The 26,290-nt window shown below is 53.8% G+C and overlaps 2 protein-coding genes across 2 annotated transcripts; one reads left to right on the top strand and one right to left on the bottom strand.

Moving 5' to 3' along the window:
* The first annotated feature begins 59 nt into the window (after positions 1–59).
* On the top strand, positions 60–20,852 carry ARPC2 (actin related protein 2/3 complex subunit 2). The gene is made up of 10 exons (XM_075756974.1): positions 60–312; positions 10,267–10,301; positions 11,310–11,422; positions 13,767–13,812; positions 14,386–14,572; positions 15,005–15,098; positions 17,447–17,573; positions 18,927–19,027; positions 19,351–19,451; positions 20,409–20,852. Exons 1-10 carry the CDS (start codon positions 239–241, stop codon positions 20,431–20,433), a joined length of 903 nt encoding a protein of 300 aa, XP_075613089.1. The 5' UTR covers positions 60–238; the 3' UTR covers positions 20,434–20,852.
* On the bottom strand, positions 20,635–25,667 carry AAMP (angio associated migratory cell protein). Its single transcript, XM_075756973.1, has 11 exons — positions 25,522–25,667; positions 25,031–25,183; positions 24,507–24,626; positions 24,215–24,354; positions 23,954–24,098; positions 23,721–23,804; positions 23,322–23,437; positions 22,833–22,936; positions 22,240–22,330; positions 21,791–21,945; positions 20,635–21,510 (listed from the first exon to the last, which is right to left on the bottom strand). Exons 1-11 carry the CDS (start codon positions 25,607–25,609, stop codon positions 21,435–21,437), a joined length of 1,272 nt encoding a protein of 423 aa, XP_075613088.1. The 5' UTR covers positions 25,610–25,667; the 3' UTR covers positions 20,635–21,434.
* Positions 25,668–26,290: the final 623 nt, after the last annotated feature.

Below are 26,290 nucleotides of genomic sequence, written 5' to 3'. Positions count from 1 at the left end.
CCGCCGCGCGCGGGCAGCTGGGCGTGGCATTCCCGTGACGTCAGCGCGGAGGGCGAGAGAGGGGCGGGTGCGACTGCGGTGCCTCCTGCTAGCTCCGCCGCGGCCGGGGCCGGAAGTGACGCGCGGGCGCGAGAGCGGAAGCGGCGGCGCAGGCTCGGGCGGGTCCCCGGTGCGCGCAGCGGGCTCGGCTCCCTCCGGCCTCGGCGCCCTGAGAGCCCCTCCCCTCCCCGGCACCGACATGATCCTGCTCGAGGTCAACAACCGCATCATCGAGGAGACCCTCACGCTCAAGTTCGAGGGCGCGGCCGCCGGGTAGGGACGGGGGGGACGGGACGGGCCTGACGGGGGCGGCGGGGCCGGGGCGTAGGCCGCGGACAGAGGGAGGGGCGGGAGGCGCCGGCTGGCGAGGGCAGGGTTATGCCATACGGCCGGGCAGAGGGAAGGGCCTGACGGGTGACGGGGCGGGTAGTGCCGGTGTAGGATGGGGCTGAGTGGGGCGGGGGGGGAGCGCCGAGGCAGGGTGGGGGCCGGGAAAAGGAGGGGGCTGAGCTGGGGGAGTTGGTACGGGAGCAGGGTGGGGGCTGGGGGGTGAGGGGACTGGGCTGGGAGGGGTGGTGACAAGACAGGATGGGGGCCTGGAGAGCGATGGGGGGTGGCACTGAGGAAGGACGGGTGCCTGGGGAGCGAGGAGGGCAGAGGTGGGACGGGATGGAGGCCTGCGGGGTGAGGGCTGGGAGGAGGGTGGTCTGGGCGGGGATAGCTGAGCTGGGAGCGGTGGGTTGGTCGGAGGTTGAGCAGAGTCAAAGCCTGCGGGATGAGGGAGCAAAGACAGAATCGGAGTGGGGAGCGGGGCTTGATGGGGCGGTTAGTGCTAGGGCAGTGTGGAGACCCGGAGAGGAAGAGGGAGGGTACAAGAGCTCGCAGTGTGGAGGCGAACTGGGGGGTGAAGATGGGGCATGGGGAGCAGAGCTGGAGGAGAGGGCCTGGGCAAGGAGGGAGTTAGGGGAAAGGTGGATTTGCAGGGATGTTTGCTTTGGGTAAAGCAGCCTTCGTCAGAACGGGCGCAGTGTGGTGTCAGCGCTGGTACAGAATGTGTCGGGGGAGCCGAGGAACAGGAAGCCTGTGTGTGGATCTGTGGCCTCAGCCTTTTGCTTTGGGGGTGGGGAGATTCCAGCCTGCCTCCCTTTGCTTTCCTGAGCAGGAGGGATGCAGGGAGCAGGAAGGATGCAGGCCCACGGCTCTGTCACGGCCCCTGATGCCAACCTGGTGGGCGTCCTGACCTCAGGGAGAGGGTTGTGGGGGCTGTTTTGCAGCTGTATCTCTGGCTGGGACAGTTCAGTCCCTGGGGAGACAGTGATTATTTTGCTTCCAGTGTTGCACCAGGGCTGTAAAGGTGCTTATCTGAGCACAGCTTAGCTCAAAAGAGTCCCTTCTTGTAAGTGTCCTTATCTGCAGCCAAGTTACCTGTGGGCTCAGTGCACTGCCTGCTGGCATGAGTAACACCGGGCACCTTTGTACAGAGACAAAACCTTGAAAAGCAAAGCATGGTAGTGTTATCTCAGGGGTGGGGCCTGCCCTGGCACCTCGAAGAGCTCAGCCCAGGCTGCTCCAGGAAGGGACCCCCAGGCAGGTGCCTTTTTCTGTGTCACCTTTTCCTCCAGCAGCTTTCGAAGCTCTCAGCCTTTTGTGTGCAGAACTTTGACAGAGGCCATTTCCTCTACTTTCGTCTCTCAGTTGACTTCTTGCTCAGGGTGTTTGTTTTTTTTCATAAAATAACCTCACAGGCTGCACTGCATTGTGGGATAGCCAAGCTCCTCACAGACTTTTTATTCTTCTTGAGCCTGATCGTTTAATGCAACAAGTTTCCCTAAAGCACAGGCATTGCACTGGGAAGACAGAGCTCCCAGGTGACCGCTATGGTGTTGCAGCTCATCCATTAGAAAATATTATATGTATGGAGGTTAATAGTGTGTGTCAAAAACGCTTGTTCATCGCATGTCCTTACTGAGACACTCTTCCTGTTGGAAAGAAAATGCACACATGTCCCTGTGTTGGTGTAAATGTGGAGGTGGCAGTCTGTGGGTTTAAATGCACCTTGAAACCCTGACTCTCTGCAACCGGAGCTGGGGGTGCTCCCTCCCCACCAGCCTGCAGGCCCCCAAAGTTTCTGTTTTGCCTGTGCAACAAAGCCTCCTCACTTCTGCGTCAGCATGCTTGCCTGATGTACTGATTGTTCCTGGATCGATTCTGAGTGCAACTGATGGTGCTCTGCTTCTGCCTCTTACTCATCTATGGCATGTTCTTTTCTTTAGATGTCATTTCTAGATAAGTTTTGTGTCTTTGAGTGTGTTGCTGAAGGAGAGGAAGTTATTTACTTCTGCATTTTCTTCTGTGCTTGTGGTGGGGTCCTCCTGTCCAGGCAAGCACAGGGCAGAGACAAAAGTCTGAGATGTACAAGGGACGTGTTTTTTTTTTTTTTTTTCTCTCTTGGTTTCAAGTCTTTTAGGGAATGGATGTTATGCAATGTTTATTCATGTGAAATTTCTTTTTCCTCTGGCCACAGTTCTGGGGTCATTCCCTTGGCGTTGAGCCTGGATGCAGGAGGGGATTTGCTGTATTTCACTATCTTGGTGATGTTTGTGATGTTTGTCCCAAGACGTGACTTGGGGACGGACACAGGACAGTCAGGGCAGGGTCAAGCCTTGAGCGATCTGGTGACAGGAGGAGTGCGTCTGGACGCTCAGACAGAGCTGGTTTTGAGTTACTCGCTCTAAAACAGGAGCAGGGCAGATGCAATGTAAGGGTTTGTCCATAGTGGTTGTCTCAGAGCCAGGTGTGCCTGGTGGCTTCAGCGCCAGCTTGGAAGTCGGGCAGCATGGTGTTTGTTTCCAAATCCTTGGCCGGAGACTTGTTCTGTGGTGTGGGCTGTGTTGCTCTCCTCTGCTCCCCATGGCTGCACTGTGGCCATGATTCACCAGGCTCCCTGCAGGAGATTTCCCGGACCATCAGGTGAGAGACACTTCGTATTTCACCGTATCATATAGGACTAGGTTAAATATAGAAGTTGGAGCTCGTAACTGCTCATAATGTTATTGTCGTATAATATATGTCAAAATCTGCTCTGCGTGAAGGTCCATCAACTGTCTCTGGAGTCCCCAGTGTGGAAGGTACCTTGGCAGACCGCAGACAGAGATCAGCACTCAAGGCAGGGCCTAACCTGTGTCTAAGAGTCTTCCCTTGACAAGGTCCTTGGGGCTTGGCAGCATCCACCCATTAGTAGGGTAATTCCAAATGTAGTTTCTTTTTGTGGGCAAAACCCATGGAAATCTCAGCTCCTGGATACCACCATTGAACATTGGTATTTAGATCAATGTGGTAACAGGTAATGGACTTCAATGCATCTAGGGCTTTTTAGTTATTTATTTAATATTGTAATTTCTTGTTCTAAATCCACTTCCGTAAACCAACCACATTTTTAAATAAAGGCCTAAAGCTACCAGAATCTGTTGAAATGAGTTAGGAATTTGCTGGTGAAACTTTCAAGCGTCAAACTGCTGCAGTGGAGGGATACCTGGTCAGTATGAAATGAGGAAACTTACGAGCTTTTGCAGGTTTCAAGAGAGTAAACAGTTCCATAAGCTTTTGACTAACTTATTTTGACTTGAAGCTGCTTAGGAGCTGGAGTCACACTCAGGTTTTCCTGTTTCTGATAGAAACATGATGTGAAGGGATGAGCTCTACCAGTTGGAAGATTTTGTTTCTCATCGTTGCTTCCCTTTGCTAAGTGCACAGGTAGAAAAAACAAACAAACACCACCCAAACAATTTTAATTAAGTGTGAAATATTTTGATGACTATCTTCTCTGTCTGTTGAATACTCATTATGTTTAACACGCGGGGAGGAACTGCCTCCCAACACAGATTTGCCATCCAGTTTTGTCCTGCTGTAATTTAACTGACCCCAGTGAAAGTGCACAGGAGCTTCACGGGATTTGGTTTTCCAGCCACACATAGCCTGCCCTAAATCTCCAGTAAATTAATCATTTATCTCAAACTGTTACTTAGTATTTACCCACTGTGCAAAAGAAAACAAATTTGCATAGCTGGAGAACAGCATGCCTTTTTCCTTGGTTGGGGGCGGAGGGAAGAGAATCTCAAATTAAATTGTTGGTTTCTTTACGGCCTTTAGTAGGTACAAATCTGCAGAGCTTCATAACTATTAGCTACATAGGAAAATGGCTAAAGCTTGAACTTCCGTGATGTAGAGCTGGTTCCTGTGAGCTGGTTGGAGAGCTCGGCTGAAGCTGCGCCCACGTGCTTTGTGGTATTTCCCATTTGCGGTCACTTTGGTGCTCATTGGCTGTAGAGCTGAGCCCTTCAGACAGGGAGGCTGAGCGCTGGGTGAAAGCGGGTAGCGTGAACTTTTCGTGATGTGACATGCAAAGTGAGTTCAAACTTGGGGAGACCAAGGAGTGTCTGGAGGCTATTAGGCACACTTGGGAGGTTAGAGGAGCTTTGGGTCCTGCTGGGCACCACTGAGAAACTCCCTGTGGGAGTAGCTGTGGCAATCTGTGGCTCCAGTGCTTCAGAGGAGCTCAGCAGCCCCACCAAAAATCAGAGGTTCCTTCTCAGCAACCCTCTCCTTCTTGCTGACACAGGCATTTTTGTGGCTTCAGGGGAAACAGGATTGGGGAAGTGACCTGGGTTAAAATTAAACAGGCAAAACTGGGTATTTTTAGCCCAGATGAGTTTCCTCATCCCATTCATTGTGTGAAGACTGCTCACCATGGTGCAGCCAAGGAGTGGGGATCAGATCTCCCTCCTTCAGCAGCACTGGCAGGTGCTGGCTCAGTGTCCTTGCAAGCCCAGCCTGGAGGTGCACATCTCCACCAGAACAACCTCACCTGCTGAACCTCAATCTGCCTGACTCTGAGGAGTGCTCAGGTGATGCTGCTGGCCAAAAGTGGTACCCTTGGGTACCACGCATGGCGTGGGCGGCACTGTAAACCTTGGCTGTTCGTGTCAAGTGTGCAGTAGGTGTTTGAGCATAGCTCCTGGGCTGCCACCGTACATCTGGCTTCTGCTACCAGGGAAGCTGACTTTGCATTAATGGTGGATCGTGAACCACCTCTGTCTGGAGCTAGGCAGTGCTCTGCTTTCAAGCAATAGCTCAGGGAACAGGAGGAAAGAGCAGCCCAGATTTGCAAAGTGTTAGGCTGTTGCAGGTTGGTCTGTCATCGCTCCAGCCTCAGTTTTCATCTCGAGTTCCCAAGAGGGGCCTGCTCCATATTATCCACTGAGAACGGTTCTCGCTGCAGCCACCAGCGCTTGACACCAGAGAAAAAGGGGTGTCAGTCGCTGTGCTAAAGAAACGCAGTGAATGTTGTCTGCAAAATGAGATTCTTCCCCAGAGACCTGCCACAGCACTGGATCACTCTGGCAGGGAGTTGCGGTCTACCTGCCCACAGCTGGAACAGAGATGCACAGGGGGTGAAGACTTGGCTGGAAGCGGACCTGCCCAAACCTGCACGCTGTGGGACCAGCCCGAGCTTTGTCCAGTGGGAGACCCAACGCCTTCCTTCCAGCCAGCTTCCTCCAGGCTGCCGTGCCTGCTGCAAGGGAGAAGCTCGGGCACAGAGGGTTCACCTCATCGAGAGGAGAGAGCTGGCACGCATGGGGGCTGCTGTACACTGCTCAGCATTGCCCGCCTGATGGAACACTCCTGCTCAAGTTCGTGGTGGGTGTGCTGCCAGAGCTGCGGGAGCTCTTTGATTTCATACGCTCCCGCAGCTTACGCAGAGTAGCTTTTGTTAGCTGAGCAGGGCCCAGAAGTGGAGGAACTGTTCAGATAATTTTAGACATTGCTCATAATTTTTTTATTGGGGTGACCTTTCTGTAGCGAGAGCCTGCAGTCTGTCACTGAATCTGGCTTGCTCTCTCCAAGCTGTGTGTTGACTCCAGTGATCTGAAAGCTCTACTCAGAACTTTAAGCTTTGAAATACCCCCCCTTTTTTTCCCATCTCCTCTGGGGCAAGAGATTAGAATATCTGCATGCCTGCAGCTTTTAATATAATTGCCATCTTCTTTTATTGGGTACAGGCCTTAATTGTGATGTGGGAGATGCTTCAATACGGTTGTCGGCCTAAGTTTGCATTTAGGTCCGTTTAATACAGAAGATGAGGGCTCTGTATAATTGCAGTCTTTGCTCTTCTGTTCTTAAATTTGTTGTAACATATGGCTAAGAGCCTCCATGGCCTAAGAATGAAGCGGGGAAGTTTGGAAGTTGTCCGAGTGAAAATTGAGGAAATGCTGTCAGAAGAGAAGATTTGCTGTTGCTCTTAAGTGCTCACTGGCATCTCTCCATGGGTGCTGTGGCTCTCTGTGGATGTTCTGCTGGGGTGAAAAATCTGATTTGGAGCTGGCTCTGTATTAGATAGAGTGTAGGAGCCATTTGGAGATGAATAGGAGGAATGTGGGCAAGAAGACATAAAACCTGTCAGGGCCTTTTATTGTTACAAGCAGAGGGCAGATGGGATTTGGTGTGGATTTGACTTCAAACCTGATAAGTGTTATCAGAAAACAGACCGCTGCTGCTGCTTGGAACAGCTGCCATTTTAGCGTCTGAGTTCAGGTGGGGTTTTGCAGAAAGGTCTTGTCTGGAGTCAGTGTTTAGTGCAGAGAGGAGCCATCTCAGTTGTTCCTGGTACAAGCTAGTTTTATTGTCTGTTCAGGGCAGAGGGTAGCAAAGAGGGAGGTTTGCTGGGGGAGGCTATGGTTCAGGTAGCGTCGGTGGTAAGGAGCTTGCAGGGGTCGCAGCAGCTCTCCGCCCCAGAAGCGGATGGGCTGTACTGTCTGAAATCCTCTGAGCATAGCTGGGCTTAGTCTGGTTCTTGGAGACTTGAATCAGGGGTGGAAGTGAACCCCAAACAAGCTCCCAGCTGTCCAGAGCCCTGCTTCGAATTAAAATGTGAAAAGGACAGTTGGGCTTTACAGTCACTCTGTGCCGAGCTGCTAAACTGCTGATTCTCACCACGAGTGTGAATGGGTCTCATCATGGAGGCAGGGGACACTGGAGCACACTGGACCAGGCAGAGCTCTTTGGGATCACACCAGTAACCTGATGGTAACTGATACCCACCCTGCAGCAGCACAGCCCCGTTCCCAGGCCTGCTGTGCATCCCCCGCGCGAGAGTGGGGCAGGCTGAGAGAGCTAAACATGGAGAGGACATCACTGTGCTTCTGCGGGGGGGTTGGCACATCCCTGCTGCTATTTCTGTTGGCGGAAGGTGGGGTTGGTGGAAGGTCTAGGGGAAGTGGTCATGTGCGTGTGACCTGTGGCAACGTTGTAGAAACGTTTTAAGTAGCCAGGATAGTTTTGGTGAGGTGAGCCAGAGAAATAAATAGAAGCATTTTAAACTTTCGGGATGTAAGGCTGCTGAACTGTGAAGGGCTAAGAGGTCGCTTTGCTCTCAGCCACATTTGTGATACCCTTTCCAGTCCTGCAGGGCCAGCCCAGGCCAGGGTTACTTAGGTGTGTGCCAGGCGAGGCAGAAAAAACACCCTGCAGGCGATGACAGGGCCAGCGTGGCTGTGAGGAGTTCTGTATGCAGCTCACATGAGCGCTCGCTTCGCTGAGAAGGGAAGTGGTTGAATGTTCAGCACCCAAAGTTCTGCCCAGTTACCTGCTTTTCCCTTAAATATATCCCCTCCTCACCATCACCAAATACAAGAACTGAGCCACTCGGGAAATCAGTGTTAAAATAACTCCTCTAAGAAATCCATGTTGTGCGCTGAAATGTTCAGAAAGGGGGCCGGCTGTGTTAGCAGTAAGCTTTTGTGTGCAGAACAAAGGCTGTCGTGCAGAGCCATTAACTGACTTTGGGTACATGGTCTCACACGCTTCTTAAATAACAAGATGAGTGATCTTCCTGCCATCCCCTGGGGTATTGGGCAAGTGATGATCAGGGAATCATTGTCCTTCTACAGCGAAACCTCTCCAACTGTCAGTTGTTTCCCTGTGTTGCTCAGAGGAAGGTGCTGTGTTCGGAGGCTGTGCTGTGTTCGGAGGCTGTGCTGTGAGCCGGGGCTCCCCGCGGGAGCTGTCAGCTCCACGTGTGTGGAGAATGGGTTTTTGAACAGTCTAACTCTGAGAAGACAGAACAGGGTTTAAGGATGCGTCCTCTTTAATATTCCTAGCTCTCATGTGCCTGACTGCGCTATCTTTAAAGCTTCCTACATAGGTTTCTTTTTTTATAAAAATTTATACTGCCATCCAAGCTGATTCCCAAGTCTGAGTGTGGTGCTCTAAAAGAAGAACATGTCTGCATCAACTGGCCGAGTGGGATCAGTGGGATTTTCTTTCATCTCTGCTCTGAGCAGAAGTGGCTTGGATGCGGCTTGAGGAATTGCTCCCCTTTCCAAGAGCCCAAGTGAGTTAATTATGCAACCAGGGATGCCCTCTGAGCTTGTGTCTTGGGCTCAGCTGAGAAGGGGAGATGACAGTGAGAGAGGTCGCAGGTAGCTGGCACGGCTCTTCAACTAAAGGACCTGCCTTGGGTGCCTTTGCACTGCTTCTTTCAAGTGTGTGGGTTGTCTTCAGCGATTCAGAACAAAAGACAGAGGCTCTCCAGCCTCCCAACAAAAAGCGCTGTTGCTTTTCACAGCTAATAACTTTCAAGAAGCAGCAACACCTCATCATTTCCACTTAGGATCTCCAGTTGGGGTTTAATTCCTCCTTTCCCACTTGAATAAAATGTAGTTGACCTGGTGCATGGTCTGGGATTGGTGCTGTTCGGTGCCTTGGTCTCCCTGCATTGCCTGTCGGGTTTTAGCACATCATGGTCGTTCCTGGCTGCTGAAAAGCCGATGGAAGAGCAGTGCTTTCTGCTGGGGAAAAAATCATTAAAACCTTTCCAGAAGATGGTGAGGGAAAGTAGATACTGAGTCATCGCTTCCCCCACCTTTCTTGGTATATATACCAAGGTGTAGCCGGTACCCAGCAGCATACACATGTGCGGACAGAGCAAGTTTCTGCAAAAAGTTTGAAGCTGGTCTCTGGGCAGCAGCAGCATAGTTGAGACCACAAGGTTGCCTCGACACACTGGCTTTGGTTTGGGGAGTTACTTCAGTACGTTGGTTCGGATGGATGTGAATGAACTGTTTTACAGGCTAGGGTTGTGTTAGCAGCATCATTAGCCTGTACTCTGTTTAATACCAGCCACTTTTGAAAAATAAGCAGAGAAACACTGTGAAACAGCAGTAGCAGACTGGCATTTTTATCCTGTTCTCATTTTCCACCCCTGCTCTCAGTGGTGGAGGTACCTTTGCATTGCTCCCTGTTGGAGAATGACCTATTAATACTAGTCCCCTCTGAGCTGCCAAAACAGTTATGTAGCGCTAGTCCCAACAAAATCACCTTTCAGAAGCAGTTAGATCTTTCACAGGATCCTACTCTTCTAGAAATCATGGACAAACTGGCAAATAGGGTTTGTTAAGATGTTATTAAATTTTCATATTGGTAGGGTAAGATGCGATGTTCCTTTGGCTCATGAGGTGCTCTTGTTGCTGATCAGGGATCCCAAAGATCACACTGGGCAGTGTTAGAGCAAACCCAGATCTAGTTTTTGCTGCAGAAGTGGTTGGTATAGTGTTGTTGGGGGTATTTCCGAAGGGATGTGGAGGGGCAGGGTGAAATGCATATCTGGAAAGTTTCCTTCTGTGGTTTGCTCCTAGCCCCGAACTTGGAGAAGGGGTCTTCTCTGCGAGCGAGTTTTATCAACGTGTTTGCAGAGCTGCTGTTGATGGCAAAGGGGGCACTGTGTCAGGAAGGATTGCTCAGCCTCTGAGTCCCTTCCATGAACTGGTATTGCAGGAACTTGCAAAAGAGCCTCTCTCCCCAAACCTGTTCTGTATGGAGAACACATTTGTTAAAACAAACTCCTTAGTGACAAGTGGCTTTCTCAGACATTTTTAACTGGAAATCTGTGATCTTAAAATCTTTTAATAAACTACAAATAATAATGATCTCTGCCAGCTTCAAGGCCTATTTTATATTGTCTGGGGTAAAAATGGTGCTTTATATGAATGGGGAGAAATCGAAGGTCTCTTGTCGAAGGTTATCTGCTAGGTGAACAGCAGGAGATAGAAGGGTTTTCAGGTAGAGCTGCTTGTAAGAAATAAGGCATTGGAAATTAATCCTCTTTCCTTCACAGCTTGCAGGCTGCTGTTTGAGTTCTCATTTACCTTCTTTGTTTTCTTTGCTTTTTAGAAATAAACCAGAGGCAGTAGAAGTAACATTTGCAGGTAAGCTCCACGGCTCTCTTGACTTCTTTGAAAAAAGGGCTGGCTCAAATGGTCTGCCCATGGTTACACCTGCTGTGCCCAAACTCACCGAGCGCCACTGCTGGGGGAGGAGAGCCATGCAGGGACAGATGGTGTGGACATCCTGAAGCATCCCCAGAGCTGGGGCTTTGTTGGCTGCACCACTATTTTCTCTGTCTGTCTGCCTTCCCTGGGACTTTCCCCACAGTAGTGAGGTCAGTGGTGGCAGTGCTTTGTGTGCGCGCTACATAGCTCTTCTCTTTTACCTCGGCTGTTCTCCAGTCCTGCCCTTGATGCTACTTGTTATTAGGTCTTTAGCACCATCTGGTTTGGGTTGTTAGAAAGGTGGCTCGGGGTGACAGGCAAGATGAATTCATTGCCTGAAGTTTGCTCTCCAGGATGAGAAGTGCCAAGGAAGTTCAAGTGTTCATTCAGCATCTGACTTTTTGCTTTTGTTATCAAGAATCTATGTAAGCTGCAGAGCTCCACAGGGAAGTGGAGCTTGCTTGGTAGCTGGAGGGTTGCCTTTCCCTGCCTTCAGCCCTCCCTGCCTGTTCTGCAGTGAAGTGGAAGCTGTCTCAGCAGGCAGCGGCTGAGCTGCCTTTGCTGGCAGAGATGTTTTCTCCTCCAGGCTGCAGCTCTGGCCCGGTGGGCATGTCAGTCACTTTCTGTGCTGGCCATCCAGAAGGCTTCTGTCTCTGCGTGTTTGTATCCTCATGTGTTGAGCACAAGCAGATTTGCCAGGGATGCTAAATGATACTAGACTAAAGCTTTCTGTGATGGACAGATGTCAAAACTGTTTCAGCCCTTTGAATGATAACAGGTGTCCCTACATGACATTACTGCTTTCCTTAATTATGAGTTTCTCTCTTTTGGTGTATCTGTGAGGGCTGTGTTGCTTTATGCAGTTCCTAGAACATATAGGGAAGACCTTCCTCAGAAATACGAACTGGTTCCTGTTCCCTCACATTTCTCTTGCTTGCTTCACAGACTTTGATGGAGTCCTTTACCATATTTCAAACCCCAATGGAGACAAGACAAAAGTGATGGTCAGTATTTCTCTGAAATTCTACAAGGAACTCCAGGAACACGGTGCTGACGAGGTGAGTGAGCATCTCTGCGCTTTGAGACAAATACTGTCTTAGCATGGGCAATGTCCTTGCGATGTTGATGGATCTGGCATCTGACCCTTAGAGAAGCATCTGTGCTCCCATCTCACGCTGGTCAAAGGAGCAGCCCTGTGCCAACCAGGAGTCCCACTTTGCTGGAAGACAAGGGAAAAGTGTGTTCACAGTCTCTCATGAATAGGAAGCCATCTTATATGACCCTACAGCCTGAAAGGGAAAAGGCACCACCAATTTTGAAAGTCCAAATGAGTGTGAGGCCTGACCATATAGAAATAGTTTCCCTGACTGTTGTGCTGAGCCTGCAAGTGAGGGAAGGCACCAAGACAAATCTGGAGTCCCATGGTGCTGCTCTTCTGACTCTGACCACACTTGAGAGCAAGCGATGGGCTCTTGCTGTCTGTCCTGACCTTGATCTGCAGACTGGTTCCCTTTTCACTGCTGCTGTGTGAAGCAGCAGGTTAAGTTCCTGTTGAATGGGCCAGGGCTGCAAAGGGCCATTTATGGTAGAAAGAAGGAGCCTCTCTGAGCTGTGGTTGGGTGGCGAGGCAGGAAGTGTGACTCAGTTCCTGAGTCAGTTTTCAAATCTCCACATGGTAGCAAATGGGGTTCACCCAGGGCTCTTCAGCAGGCTTTTGCCTCTGGGTGTCTGTCCTTGGAAGATAAACTTATGGAGCAGTTTCCTTGTTTTCATGAGTCTGGTGAGAAACAGGCAATTTGAACCCAAAGTGAATTCCTGCAAGTTGCTGCAGGACCTGCCAAAGTCAGAATAAATATGACTGAGTGTCCTGCTTTCCTGGTTCCTATACGCAGAGCTTTCTAGGAGCAGCAGTGCCCGCTACTGAAGGTACTGCTGCTGGCAAACGAGAGTCAAGCAGCCCAAATGGCGGAGCCCTCCCAGCATGTTTAGTGAGGATTGGTACGGTGTGTGATCCCAAGAGAACCGCTGTGATGGGCAAGTGGCTGACACCACAGTGCACCAGCAGCTACCGCAGTGGTGGTGGAATGCAACTTCCCAAGCTTCTAGGGGAAAATGGGATCTCTGTAGGACTGCCTTGGGAATGCTGACTAAATAGAAATTACACTTTTAAATCTCCAGTTAGAAAACTGTTGCTTTCTGTGCTTCCCTGGAGATGATGGAGCTTGTTTCTGCTCTGTCTTTGAAACCCCACTGTGAGGAGTGCAAAGTGAGGTTCCTGCTAAGACAGAGCATTTCCCTGGGCTGCTGTAAGCAGGCAGGCTCTCTGCTGAGAGGGGGTTTTGGCATGCAGAGAACCCGTGCATCCTCTTTGCACGGTAGTGGGTGTCATCCCAGGAGGGACAGTTCTGCCGTAGCGTTGTTGTGTTCTTCTCTGTGAAATACCTCCTGTTCCCAGCCCCCTCATTGACACAGAGCTATGGCTCAGCTGAAAATTGCCATTGATGTAAAATTCAGCAGTGATTATGTTTGAAGAAAGGTTTTTGCTGTGGTGTAGGCAGCTCTGCTTCTGGGAGGCATCCAAGCTGCCTGGCAGTCTCCTCTCCGTCCCCATCTGTCCCGTGCAATAGGCTGAGACAGGGCGGGCAATCACCTGGCCACACTGCACCTGATTTCTGCTCTGAACTTGCCTTCCTGCAAGGAGAGGGACAGGGCGGCCACCCTTTGCCTCTGCCTTTAGATGGGAAGAAGGGTTGTAGCCCTCAGATCTGTTGTGTCAAGCTCTGCTGACAGTTTTCCTGTGAAGGTATGAGGTGTATGGAAGGAGTTTTCTTCTTTGTGCAAGTTCAAGACTAGCAAGAACTTTAAAAAGTTCCAGTTTTGAGTCCTCTCCTGCAGCGTGTCCCCTATCAGTGGGGTTCAGGGAGCTCTGCCTAGAGCAGGAGCAGCCAATAATACTGGAAGCCAATGACTTAATATTTGTCCAAGTTTGTTCAGGGAGTGTAGTGACAGGACAAGGGGTAATGGGTTTAAGCTGAAGGAGGGCTGATTTAGATTAGATGTTAGAAAGAAATTCTTTATTGTTAGAGTGGTGAGGCACTGGAACAGGTTGCCCAGAGAGGTTGTGGATGCCCCATCCCTGGAAGTGTTTAAGACCAGGCTGGATGAGGCTTTGGGCAACGTGGTCTAGTGGAGGGTGTCCCTGCCTGCAGCAGGGGGGTTGGAACTAGATGGTCTTTAAGGTCCCTTCCAACCCAAACCATTCTATGATTCTAAGTTCACTTAGACTAGGGGAGGCAGATGTTGTAATTTCATGTTTCTAAATGGAGACTGAACGTGGCCTGGGCTGTGCAGGAGGAAAGAAACCTGATCGTTTGTGCTCTGAATGTTTAATTTCTTTCCTAGGTTTTGAAGAAAGTCTATGGAAACTACTTGGTAAATCCTGAATCAGGTAACCCTGTGATACTATTTACTCTGTGTGTGTATGAATGCAATTCCAAAATGACTTAAGTAGCCTCAGAAATGCTCAAATGAAGGCTGCACCTCAAGAGCTTCATATCTGGGGCTTTCTGTACAATGAGTGGCAATTTAAAAGGTGGCTTAGGTACGTTAGGGCTGAAGGAGCTTGCAGCACAAGCTGTAATTCTTGATGCAGCCCTCCTCCAGGAAGCCTCTGTTCCTCACGGTTGGGGTCTTTGTTCTTCTCAAAGACGCTTTGTGAGACACAGGAAAACCATGGTTACCTGTGACAGCATCTCTTCCTACTCACTGCAAAAACTTGGGAGCAGCTCAGGCAGCACGTGTGTCTGGGAGCTCGCGAAGGAGACCTGGGAGCGTTGCCATGGCCACGCACTGAGTTCAGGCATGGCTTCTGGCGATGCTTGGGGTGGGAAGCACTCACCCCTGGGGCTTTTGGGAGGGTTTAAGGCAAAGGTGGGACTGTAGGTGTCTCTTTCCAGAAAATGTCTCTGGCTTTATTAAGGCCCTGCATAGATTATTAAGGTTAGTGGCTGTCCCTCCCCAGGTTACAATGTCTCTTTGCTCTATGACCTGGAGAACCTTCCTGCAGACAAGGATGCTATCGTGCACCAAGCTGGCATGTTGAAGCGCAACTGCTTTGCTTCGGTCTTTGAGAAGTATTTCAAATTCCAGGAAGAGGGCAAAGAAGGAGAAAAAAGAGCTGTCATCCACTACAGGGACGATGAGACAATGTAAGTATTCAAGCCAAGCAGCACGGGAGTCGGACAGCTGTCACTACGATCTCTGCTCCTGTTCACAGCTGTAGGTTGTGGTAGAAAGTCAAGAAATCCTGCTCCATAATTTGGCAGGGTAATAAAGGCTGGTCCTAGGCTGTGAGAAGTATCCAGTGAGGGTAATGCTCATCCCTTGGGCTGCAGGGATGTTACACAAGTGCCTGTGCTAGTGGCAGCGCTTGTGGCTGCATGCAGGAGAGGAACTGGCCGCTCCCACCAGAAATGTTTTGCTCCCTGTAAATACTGTCTCGAGGGAGGGGAAATTTTCTACAGCCAGGCCTGTGAATGGTTGTTGTATCTACATGACCTTGTCACATGGTTGCTTCCTCATCCAGTTGTACTTCTTAGCTCCTGTTCACAGCTGGGTTCTCCTCTCTCACCCACCTGCAGGTATGTCGAGGCAAAAAAGGACCGCGTCACGGTTGTGTTCAGCACAGTATTTAAGGATGACGATGACGTGGTGATCGGAAAGGTGTTTATGCAGGTATGGAAACTGAATTACAGGGAAAGGGTCTGGTCCTTGATTGAGCCCTCTTGCTTGAAGCAAGCGCTGCCAAACAAGCAGATGTTAGGCTGAAGTGAGCTCACAGGCAGTTTAATTAATACACATAAATGCTTTGCAGGGCACCAGGCTGCACTGGGATGGAAGAACCATGTTAATAGGCATAGGCGGTGTATCCTCTAATCCACGCTCTTGCATTGGCATCTTTATTAGCAGTGGTCTTCCTTATATGGGCAATCAAACATATTATGTATTATAGATGAGAACCACTACAGTGAACACTTCAGTATCCACCCTTGGGGCCCTGTAGTGCAGCTAGCTGTGGTGTAGGGATCACCAGCCAGCTGGGGAGCTGAGTATGGTGGGGAGGCTGAGAGGAAGAAGAAGGGGTGAGGCAGTGTTGTGGTGCTGAGAGTTGTCTTCACCTCAAAGTTTGTTCCTGCTAATGCTCAAATGCTGTAGAGACTCAGCAGCTCAGCATGGCTGCTCTCACATGCCACAATGGGGTCTCGAATTCGAGCTTTTTAAAGCTATGAATTTGCATAGTTTGTGGGCTTGAATAAATCATCGTAATGCCAAGTACTTCTGGACTCAGCTACCCTTTGCAACTGCCATTTAGCCGGGAAGCATTCAGAGGGCTGTAGTAAACACTTTGCGTGTCCGTTAGCAACTGCGTGCAGCCTGTGGAGATTGAGACATTTGCTTACAGCTGGGGAAGGCTCAGTGCATGCTGGTACGTGTGTTCATCCCTGTCGCTGGCCTGCCTAGCTCACCTTGTGTGTGCTGAAGCACCTGGGGAGCCTCTTGCATGGGCACGGCCATGGAGCAGGGCACGGCCATGGAGCAGGGCCCTGCAGGGTGTTCCAGGGCTAGAGGAGCTTTCGCCTATCCTTTCAGGGTGCTGCTGGCAAGCTGGTGGACAGTTACCGGCCCAGTTTGCTGGATACCACTTTACCTGTGTTGGGGGTCATTAGGACAGTGTGTGTTGTGATGGAAGTCTTCTCTCGCAGCTCTGTTCTCTGTGTTCTCTAGCTACAGGCAGGGCATCTGCTATGGCTTTGAGCTCTTCCTCACCAGCATATCCCCCAGCCTGGAATTCAGCTTTTAAAAGAGGGAGGCGTGAGGTGAACAAAACAGGGTTTGTGAGGCTCCCAGGGAGGTGGTAAGGCTTCAAGGCAGCGGCTGTCCCAGAGTCTCCATGTCCCAGGTTCTTGGTTTTTACAACGGCAAACCCTGCTCCTGCCCAGCCACAAGAATTTCCACTCTGAGTCATGCTGGCTTCTTCCCTCCAGCTATTGCTCTTGCGTAAGGCAGCCCAGTCAGGCATGGTGGCTGCTCATCTGGGCTCTCACAGAGAAAATCTGACCATTAACTAACCAGTGAAGCCATTTGAGCCATTTCACCCTCTGGCATAAACAGGCAGAAGCGCAAGCTAAGCATTTCATTAAGGAAACCCCAGTGAACTACTCAGTTCTCTAAAAGGGACAGAGATGCTCCTGCCCTTCCCAGGTGAGCTGTGCTCAGAAGGAAGGAGGGGCCGAGGGTGGCTGATGATATGTAGCTTGGGCTGGGGGTCAGTGAGGCAGAAGGGAGGCCGCTGTGCCTTGGGGCAGGGGAATGGTGTCATGACTTTCCTAGCCCAGTGCAGGGGCAGTCCTGTAATGCCTGAAATGCGGAGCCAGTTTATTTCATGTGAGGTGGGGGTTGTGCTGCTGTCAGAGAGTTTCCCTGGCAGAAGGGATCTCCCTGCCTGGAGGTACTGTTTCAAGGTGTAGAGAAGCGTTAGGAGGAGGCTTCGCACACAAGCTTCAAACCCCATAGATGCCTCTTAACGCCTGGGCAAAGACTCCTTGTGGGAGGTGCTTTCTCAAACAGCAGACCCTTTACACTAGATGCAATGGAGACCTCGCAGCCATTTCTGAGGATTTCCTTTCCTCTGGAGTGATGGGCGCTGTCCACTTTTGCTGGAAGCACTGATGGTGTTGCCTTTCCGGCAGGAGCTGTGCTGTCTCATGTGCTTGCTCCTGACCCACACTGAGGTGTCTCTTCCACAAAACACCCACGGCAGGAACTGTTACACTGAAAGCCACCCCAGCTGAGGGGCTGTGCTAGGGCCATGTGTAAACCTGGGACAGCTGTGCGTTTTGGTCTGGTTTTGCTGGGAAAAAGGATTGTTTTCCAGAGGTTTGGCCTGATGGACTCAGCGCATTCAGGGAAAGCTGGGAAACCTCCTGCTCAGTTGTCCTTTGGGAGTGGGGAAACCACATTTGCTTTCCCATCGTGTTGTTGGAGTACCACAGTGGGACTCATCTTTGCTTTGTCTTGTTCAGGAGTTCAAGGAGGGTCGCCGGGCCAGTCACACAGCCCCACAGGTGCTCTTTAGCCACAGGGAACCACCCTTGGAGCTGAAAGACACAGATGCAGCCGTTGGCGACAATATTGGCTACATCACCTTTGGTAAGCAGGTGGCTCTGAGGCCTGGGGATGTTTGGGGAGAAGAGAGGTTCCTGCTGCTGCATGAAAAACAAAATGGAATTCGCCTTCACTGAGTGTTCAAGTGGGTCGTTGGGGCTGAAGGGACTCTGGAGTTGCACTGTGCGTTGTCTGCCCCTGTCGGTGTGTCCTTTGGCTCTGCTGTGGGCAAGAAGGCTTGGAAGCAGACAGTGAGCCATTTAGTGTCTGACTACAAAATAAATTAAGCATTGGGGAGCAAGGGAAGGGTGGCTTTGCTGTGACATTGTGGAGACTGGAAGCTTCTTGTGGGAGGTTTCATGCAAGCGTATTTGTAGCTTGTCTAGCTGCAGGCACCTGTGCAGTGCTTAATCAGGAGCAGGGCAGCAAGTTCTGCTTCTCCAGCTCTACCTCTGCTCTGGGCCGAACACTTCCATCCCTGATGAGCCGCTTTCCCCTGCCTGCAGAGGCACTGGCCGGTAGAGTCACCGCTTCCTCCTGGGCAGCAATGCTGAGGGCTGAGCTGAGAAGTCCAAACCCTGCCCTGTTCAAAGGGAAAGGCCTCTTTCAGAGAAATTGGTTTCATGCTTGGGTGTGCCATTAGGGTCTCTGAGGCCGGCATTCCTGCAGTTTGGAGCTCAGAGGTGGAGCACAGACACTGCCGCCCTCCCATGCTGGGAATGGTGCCTTGAGGTTAGGGCAGCTCGTCAGCTATGCGAGAGCTGTCTAATGGCAGGTCTGGGACGGCAAGCAAGGCTTCATTCTTGTTGAGACGCAATTTCCCTGTTATCTGATCTGACAGTCCCAGGTGAGATCATCACTCAGACAAAAAGGTCTTTTAGCCCTTGGATCTGGGACGCTTAGCACAGCACTAGACTCTGGAAAGAGCGAGTCACCGGGCCCCTGCAGTAACCAAGTCTGGCTCTGTCATGGGGCCGGCAGGCTGCCAGACAGGAATCCACAATTGATTTCAAGATCTAAGGGCAGACTGGATCTTGGAATCAGTCGAGCAGCCTGGCCATCCTTGTCTGCCTCCCAGTGCTCTCCTCCATTTGCTCCTCCCGAGCACCAAAGTAGCATCATGCAGTTTCCTACAATGCCGTCATCTCTGAGTACTTGGCCTTGCCTGTGTCCTCCAGAGTGCACAGCTGCATCCAGGCTGCTGCGGGAGACGTGGAAAAGTGCTGCTAAGGCCTGTGTTTAAAGTCACAAATGCTGCTTAATCTTGGTATGTGTAAAGGGCTCTTTGTAGAGAGCAAAGCAGGCATTCAGAGCAGCACTCCCTGAAGCCTCCAGCACTGGAGGAACCTTTGGTAGTCTCAGGAGGCACTAACGGTTTGTGTCACCCTCTTCTTTCAGTGCTGTTCCCCCGTCACACCAATGCTGCTGCCAGAGACAACACCATAAACCTGATCCACACATTCCGGGACTACCTGCACTATCACATCAAGTGCTCAAAGGTACTGAGCGGACAGGGCTGGGGGATACCAGGGTCACTTCGGCCCAACTGACCTGGGTGCTGCAGGGGAGGAGCACAGGGCAGTGGTGCCCTCCTGAAAACTCACTAGAGTCTGGCATTGCCCTCCCCAGTCATGCTGGTATGGCAAGTGATGTATCATCACCTTCTCCAAGCTCTTTGCTGCAGGCAGCACCTGTTTGCTTCCCATCCTAGCAGCAGGGTAGATGCTTTCCCAATAATGAGCAGAAAGATAGCTCCTACTCCATGTCCTGAAATCTCAGCTGTGAAGACATGATCCTGACGTGTCCCCATTTTGAAATGCAGGCCTATATTCACACGCGTATGAGGGCGAAAACGTCGGATTTCCTCAAGGTGCTGAACCGTGCCCGTCCAGATGCAGAGAAGAAAGAAATGAAAACAATCACGTGAGTACTAAAGCAGGGCCTGACTCTCTGGGCTTCTTTGCCAGCCATGAGCTCACTCCTCCTCAGCTTGGCATACCCTGGTCTGGGGAGGACTGGGATGCTGTGTGGGTGGCTGGCCCAGGGCCTGACGTGTTGTGGGACCCCATCTGAGTGAGGAAGGGGGTGTTTCATAGCGAGGTGCTTGCCTGGGTGCCTTGAGGCAAGAGAATGGATCAGGGTGCGTTGGCCTCCCAGGACCCCTGTGCTCCCTCCACCATGCTCGCTCACTGCATCATGTGTCCTGTGTAGGAGCCGGGTGTGTGGCAAACCCTGTGCAGGCAAGGCCTTTGCAAAAGAAGGCTCATACGCATCTCTGTGAGCCCTGGTGTCTGCGCTGTCCCCTGAGCACGTGGTGGCATTCGCAGGGCTTTTCCCCTGTTGTGTTAAAGCTCGCCGATCAGCTCTGGGGGCAGCTCCGGCTCAGGGGGAGAGTGGCCAGGTCCTTCCTGGGGGTTTGCAGGTGCTGGAGCAGGTTCTCCCGCTGCCCAAGTGTGTCTGCAGCTCCTTGGAGCCCCTGGCTGCCCCTGGCCAGTAGCTGGCTGGGGCCAGGAGCGCTGACTGGCCGCTGCACTGGCTGGCTGGCTCCCTCTTGTGAGCACAGTGGCCCAGGGTGAAGGGGGTGGAGAACAGTTGCATGAACGTGTTTCCCCTCAGGTCCTTTACCCTCTGCTGATCCCAGAGCCCCTTGGTGTCCTTTCTGTGTGTGCTGCCACGTCCCCTCTGCGAAAGCAACACCCTCCCCGCAGCCCCCTGACCTGGTTCTGCAGCCACAGACGCCTGCGAGCTGTGAACCAGCAGTGCCTGCCCGGCTTTGAGAGCACGGTGCAAGCATCTGCCCCACCAGAAGTCCCGCAGCCGCCCCAGGGCACCCCAGAACAGCACCAGGGGCTGTGCTGACCTCTCTCTGCATCCTTTCAGGGGGAAGACGTTCACAACCCGTTAACACCAGGGTCAGTGAGGCTGCCGTGGAGGATGAAGGTTGGGGCACTTGCTACCCGATAATCGTAGCTTTTAATGTTGCACCTCTGTGGGCTCATAAGGAATTCAAGCAATCGGGGTCTGTTTGTACGACAGTTTGGGGAGTAATCTGCAGAAACGAGCTGTGCTTGCGAGGACTCGATCGTTCCAAGAAACAAAACTTTAATTCCAGTTTGATTGACTTCATTTCTTTTCTTTTTTAATTTTTTTTTTTTCTTTTCAAGCTGTTTCGCTTTGCAATATGTTACCGGAAATAAGTTGCAGTATTTCTTATGAGAATAATGCAATATTAACTTGTTTTCTTCTGAATATTTGAGTTCAAAACTCCTGTATCTGAAGAAATACTGTTGGGGTTCATTAATAAAGGAGATCTTTCTATCTTAAGGGACTGTGGGGGCTTTGGCGTGTCATTGTGTGTGGCCTTGCCCTGGAAGGGGTGTTTGGAGTCACATGTGCAAGGGGGATAACTGCTGGATCTCGGAGCAAATTACTTCTGGTGATCTCCATCTCTTGGGACTAAAGTGGGCTGCACAGAGCACACTTCTCCCCCCCTCAAGTAGCAATCTGCACCACTCCCTCCAACCCTGACCCCCTCATTCCCCTTAACAGGGAGAGCTAGGGTGGGGGGCTCTGCCTCCACCCAGACCAGCCTAAAACTGCCTGCCCAGTGATCCTTAGGCCATGGTCAGATGCTGGGGAGATCCCTGAGGAGGGAGGGAGCACAGCTCCCAAGGTCATCTTCCCAACAAGCAGAGTGGATGGCATCCAGTTAAGTGAAATAATTTATATAATTAAAAGACATTTTCATACAAAACCCCAGGCTCAGCCCCCAGATTGTGAGGGCAAAGCGGGGCAGGCTGGAAAATTACAAAGCACGCACTGGAGAAGGGTGGTGACACCCATCTCCCTCATCCCTCTGTACACGAGCCATCTGGCAGAGCCAGGACACCATCCATCTGCACAGTTCTAGCGATCAGGGCGCTGGACGCAGAACACTTTGGCTTGGTGGTCGCCAGAGGTTGTCACCACAATGGAGGCGTCCCTGGGGGGAGACAGACCTCAGAGATGGAGCTGGGGGCTGTGGACATCCCTCAGCCATCCCCCTGGCCCAGGTCTGATCTGCCCCGTTCCCCCTTGAGACTGTTAAGTCTCAGCATGGACCTGGGTGTGCCCACCACCCCCCCACACCCCCCCATCGGGACCAGACTGCAGGAGCACCCAAAGGGGAGAGAGCTTGTGATTTGGGTTCCTGAGGCTGCAGGCCCCTGCCACCCCTGGTCCCTCCATCCAGCAGGGAAGGGTTCTAGGGGTTCCCGGCTCACTTGTTGACAGCGAAGTCGAGGATTTCGGCTGAGTGCCCTCGGTACTCGCTGATCATCTTCCCCGAGCGGGCGTCCCAGAGCCGCACGGCCCCATCCAGGCTGCAGGTGTACACCACGGCCGAGCTCTCCTCCCACAGCAACTGCACGATCCCTGACTGGGGCAGGGGAGAGGCCACAGGGTAAGCTCTGGGGACCCCCAGCAAGGCTCAGCTTCCCCCATGTGCTCCCCCCAGTGTTGTCTGCCATCCTCACAGACAGGAGAGGCAGCGCCAGAGTCAAACTATGGAGCACATCCTCTGTGCAGGGACTGCGGTCGCCTTTGGGGAAGGGCTGAGGGAGAAGCACAAATTGGGAACTAGCCCAGGAAAGCCCCTGGGCTCCAAGGGAGGTCTCGGATAGGCCCAAAGATGCCCCCTGCCCAGGTGTAGGGAGAGGGGGTAGGGCAGTACCTCATGTTGGCACTTATGCCTCAGGCTCTGTGTGGAAAGGTCATAGATAGCCAGTGTGCCATCCAGGTAGCCCACAGCAGCCAACGGCATCCTGCAGAGAGGGGAACAGACGTTACATGGGCCTGGGGGAAGCAGGGATGGCAGCGTATGAGGGATCAGGGATGAAAGCAAACGCTATGCTGAGGGCTGCAGCATATCAAGACGATGAAGGACAACCTAATGGCCAGAGCCATGAAACACCCCAACTGGGAAACCCAACAGGACAGTGAGAGCCAGCAACTAGCCCAAGGTTCATGAGGGAGAAGACAATGTCCTGGTACAAAAGACTCGCAGGAGCTGTATCTGGAGGGTACCCTGGCCAAAGAGTGGTCCATCAGGCTAGCCCTGAAACCCAATGGGCTGGGGGGAGGACTGAGCAGCTGGTGTCCCTTGTCCTCCATGTCACACTCAAGTGACCTGGGATCTCCACAGCCAGCTGGGGAGGATGGAGGTGAGAGAAACACAGCAGAACAATGTGTGAGGGATGGAAATGGATCCGTTTGTAACATCCCCTGTAAGATCTAACAACGAAGAGGGATTGTCACCACACTCACACATTACAGAAGCCCAGCGACTCCACCGAGTTGGACTCTGCCTCCTCGCCCTCGCCGGCAGGGGCCTTGGGGGCCGCGCTCTCCATCTTGAACACGCACACCACCTGGGTGGAGGGAGACTCACTAGCCCCCAAGGGGAGGGGAAGGGGACCCCCAGTCGCACCGAGGTCCCCCTCCTTGCTCGGGATCAAGCCTACACGCCCTGGACACCAAGGCCCGACCCCAAAACCTCAGCTCCTCGGAGCAAACAGGAGGGAACTTCCTTCTACAAGCCCTGCGGGACCACACAGCTACAGGTCCCACCAGTGGCTGGGAGGAAGCACTTGTGTTGGCCAAGGGCGCCTCCTGCTGGCTGCCGGTGGCACCACAGGCTGCTCGGGGCCTGTAGAGCCCAGAACCACCCGGAGACACCGGCCTGGCCCAGGACCGGGGCTTGAGAGCCCGGTGCCCCAGGGCTCCTGGCTCTGCCCCTGCCCACACAGAACTCACCTTGCCCGTGGTGGAGTTGATCAGCTTGGTGTGACAGTCCACAGAGCCTGTCATGATCAAACTGCCATCCTGATTGGTGGCCACACACGTCAAAGGGTCCTGGTGGCCATCCTGGCCTGGGGAGACAAGCAGGAGGCATGAGCTCCACGTGTCCTCCCCGCAGAGACCCAGTGGACATTGATACCCACCCTCCTGCAGCTTCCCCCTTGCCTGGCTCTGCCGGCACCCCAGTGGCAACGAGCAGCCACCTGTGGGGACAGGGAAACCCAGTGCCAGGCTCCCTCCTGCAGCCCCTGGCCTCGGAGGGTGCCACCTCTCCACCCCGGCAGAGGTCAGAGCCCAGTGGAAGGGGCCATTCCCCAATTAGGGAGCACCCCAGGTGATTAACCTCTTCCCTACCTTTCAGGACATGCAGTGAGGTTCCCTGCTTCAGATCCCAGATGCGCATGGTCCCATCCTCATACCCCACCACTGCTCGCTTCCCTGGGTGAGACAGAGGCAGCAGGTAGAGCCAGAGCTTCCCTCATTGCCTCCTGCTCAGCACAGACTGGCAGAAGCAGGACAGATGGTGGTAGCAGGATCTGTCACAGAGCTGGTGACGTTCCCCACCCCAGACAGCCCTTGTGCCTCACCGTCAGGCAGGATCCTGCCACACGTGGCTGGGCATGCAGGGCCCTGGAAGGTTTTGCAGTCTCCGCTGGGGATCTTCCACATCCAGGAGTTGCCATCAGCTGTGCCCGCCAGAAGGACATGGGCTTGAGGGTGCCACTCCATCCACTGGCCAGAGGGAGGGACAGGCAGCGTCACGGAGGTGGCATCCCCACCACCACCCAGCTCAGTCCCAGCTGCCGACCCAGGAGCTCCCCATGGCACCGGGGGTACCAACCGCTCACCTCCAAGTCCCCCACCTCGAAGGACCACACTTCTTCCTTGGTGTCAACCCGCCACACTTTGATAAGCCCAGACATGTCACCCGTGGCCACAAACACAGAGTCGTGACTGAAGCCAGCGCAGGTGACAGAGTCCTTGTGTCCTAGAGACGACGGCGGACAGAGACTGCTCAGGCCAAGCTATGGAGGACGGTCAGGAGCCTGGCTCCAGCAGAGCATCAGCTGGGGAAGAGCGTGTCTGGAGAGACGTGGCTGGGAGGGGACAGGGCCACCCAGACAGCCTTGAGCACCTCACCTGAGCATTCAAACAGGAGCTCTCCATCGCTCACGCGCCATACAAAGGCCTTGTCATCCTCCCCGCCTGTCACTGCCAGCGTGTTGGTCTTGGGGTCGAGGCTCACACAGAAAACAGAAGCTTCACAGAAAAGTAAAGAGATGCTACATGGCTGGGATGGCACTCACATCCCACCTCATGTTCCCAGGGGATTCAAATCCCATGCAGTGCCAGGTCTGGGTGGGATGTCAGTGAGCTGAACTCCCAACTCAAACCAGTGGGAATCAATTCTTCCCATGGGGGAAGAGCAGCACAGGCTGTCTGCTGAGCTCAGGGTGAGCCGCCAGGGTAGGAGGCTCGAAGGGCTCCTCTACCAGAGCGTAAGGTAGGAAGGAGCACAGCCCAAGGCAGCCCGGCTGTCCCAGGAGCGGCCGGGAGACAGCAGCCTGGCAAGGACCTGCGGCACCCCCTTACTCAGGGGAAAGCCAGGGTGGGAGCAGGTCCCGAGGGGGGGCCCAGCTGCTGCTGCCCCTGCCCACACTCACCCGAGTGGAGGGAGAACGTGACCTCGCTGTCGTCCTGCGCCTCCATGCCATCCTCCACCCCCTCGTCGTCCTCCGTCTCCCAAGCCTCGGCGTCGGGCTCTTCTGCCCCCTCGTCGTCAAAGTCCACGTCCTCCATCTCGTCGGCCAGGTCATCTGCAGAGGGCGAGGGTCAGGACGGGGCTCGTGACCTGCCCGGCTCAGCCCCTCCACGGGCACGGGGGACCTCGGGGGTCCCCGGGGGACGGGGCAGCGGAGGGGCGGGGGGAGGCGCGATCCCGATGCCACCGCGGCCAGGAGACCCGGAGCAGAGAAGCCGCAAAGGAGCGGGGCGCAACGCGGGGAGAGGCCGCAGGCCCAGGGGGAGACCGAGCCGGGACCCGCGGCCGGGCCTTGGCGCTGGGGCGGGGCCGGAGCGGGCCCGGTGCCCCGGCGGGAGGCCGGAGACCCCGCAGAGCTCTGCCCGGTGCGCGACGCAGGGCGTCCCGTCTCACCCGGCTCGGGCGGGCCCAGCTCCACCACCTCGATGATCTCCTCGTCGCCATGGAAGCCCAGCGCCCCCGGGCCCTCGGCGGGCTCCATGCCGGCCTCCCCGCGCACCCCACCCCGTCACCGCCGCTTCCGCCGTTCGCCCCGCCCTAGCCAATCCCCGCCCAGCCGCCCTCCCGTCTCAGCCAACCCCAACCCGAGTTCTCACACGACCCCGCCCCTTCCGCCCTAGCGTAGCGTAGACCAACCCCGCCCCGCGCGGTGCGCTCTGGGAGCTGTAGTTTCTCGCGAGCCGCCAGGACAGCGACACCCCCCCCCGGCAGCCCCCGCGCGGCGGACTGCAACTCCCGGCATGCAGCGGGGCTGCCGCACACCGGCACGACCCACTATGGCGGCGGCGCTCAGCGGACTGCGGGGTAACGGCGGGCGGGCGGACGGCCCCGGGGCGGCGGGGGGGGAGAACGGGAGCGTCCTGCCGTCATCCTCACCGCACGGCCCCGCGGCCTCCGACACCCTGCACGGGACGGTCCCAGGCCCCGCCTCGCGGAGGACAGGCCTTAGAGCCACGCCCCTCGGCATTGGCCCCGCCCCGCACGGCTCAAGCCCCGCCCTCGAGCCCCCCCCGCCTCAGGGGCGGGTGTAGGGTACGGGCAGGGGTACAGGCAGGGGTACGGGCAGGGGTACGGGCAGGGGTACAGGCAGGGGTACGGGCAGGGGTACGGGCAGGGGTAAGGGCAGGGGTAAGGGCAGGGGTACGGGCAGGGGTACGGGCAG

The sequence above is a fragment of the Balearica regulorum genome, chromosome 6, assembly GCF_011004875.1.
Source record: "Balearica regulorum gibbericeps isolate bBalReg1 chromosome 6, bBalReg1.pri, whole genome shotgun sequence".
Classification (NCBI taxonomy): Eukaryota; Metazoa; Chordata; class Aves; order Gruiformes; family Gruidae; genus Balearica; species Balearica regulorum.
This window is presented reverse-complemented; position numbering and strand designations above follow the sequence as displayed.

What these genes read in the sequence shown, in the direction of transcription:
- AAMP (XM_075756973.1), bottom strand. Translation starts at nt 25,609, where the DNA reads ATGGAGCCCGCCGAGGGCCCGGGGGCGCTGGGCTTCCATGGCGACGAG. An exon ending in TCAACTCCACCACGGGCAAG is followed by an intron (nt 22,937 to 23,321) that starts GTGAGTTCTGTG and finishes CCCTCCACCCAG; the next exon opens with GTGGTGTGCGTGTTCAAGAT. An exon ending in GGCATAAGTGCCAACATGAG is followed by an intron (nt 21,946 to 22,239) that starts GTACTGCCCTAC and finishes CCCCTGCCCCAG; the next exon opens with TCAGGGATCGTGCAGTTGCT.
- ARPC2 (XM_075756974.1), top strand. Translation starts at nt 239, where the DNA reads ATGATCCTGCTCGAGGTCAACAACCGCATCATCGAGGAGACCCTCACG. An exon ending in TATTGGCTACATCACCTTTG is followed by an intron (nt 17,574 to 18,926) that starts GTAAGCAGGTGG and finishes CTCTTCTTTCAG; the next exon opens with TGCTGTTCCCCCGTCACACC. An exon ending in ATCACATCAAGTGCTCAAAG is followed by an intron (nt 19,028 to 19,350) that starts GTACTGAGCGGA and finishes TTTGAAATGCAG; the next exon opens with GCCTATATTCACACGCGTAT.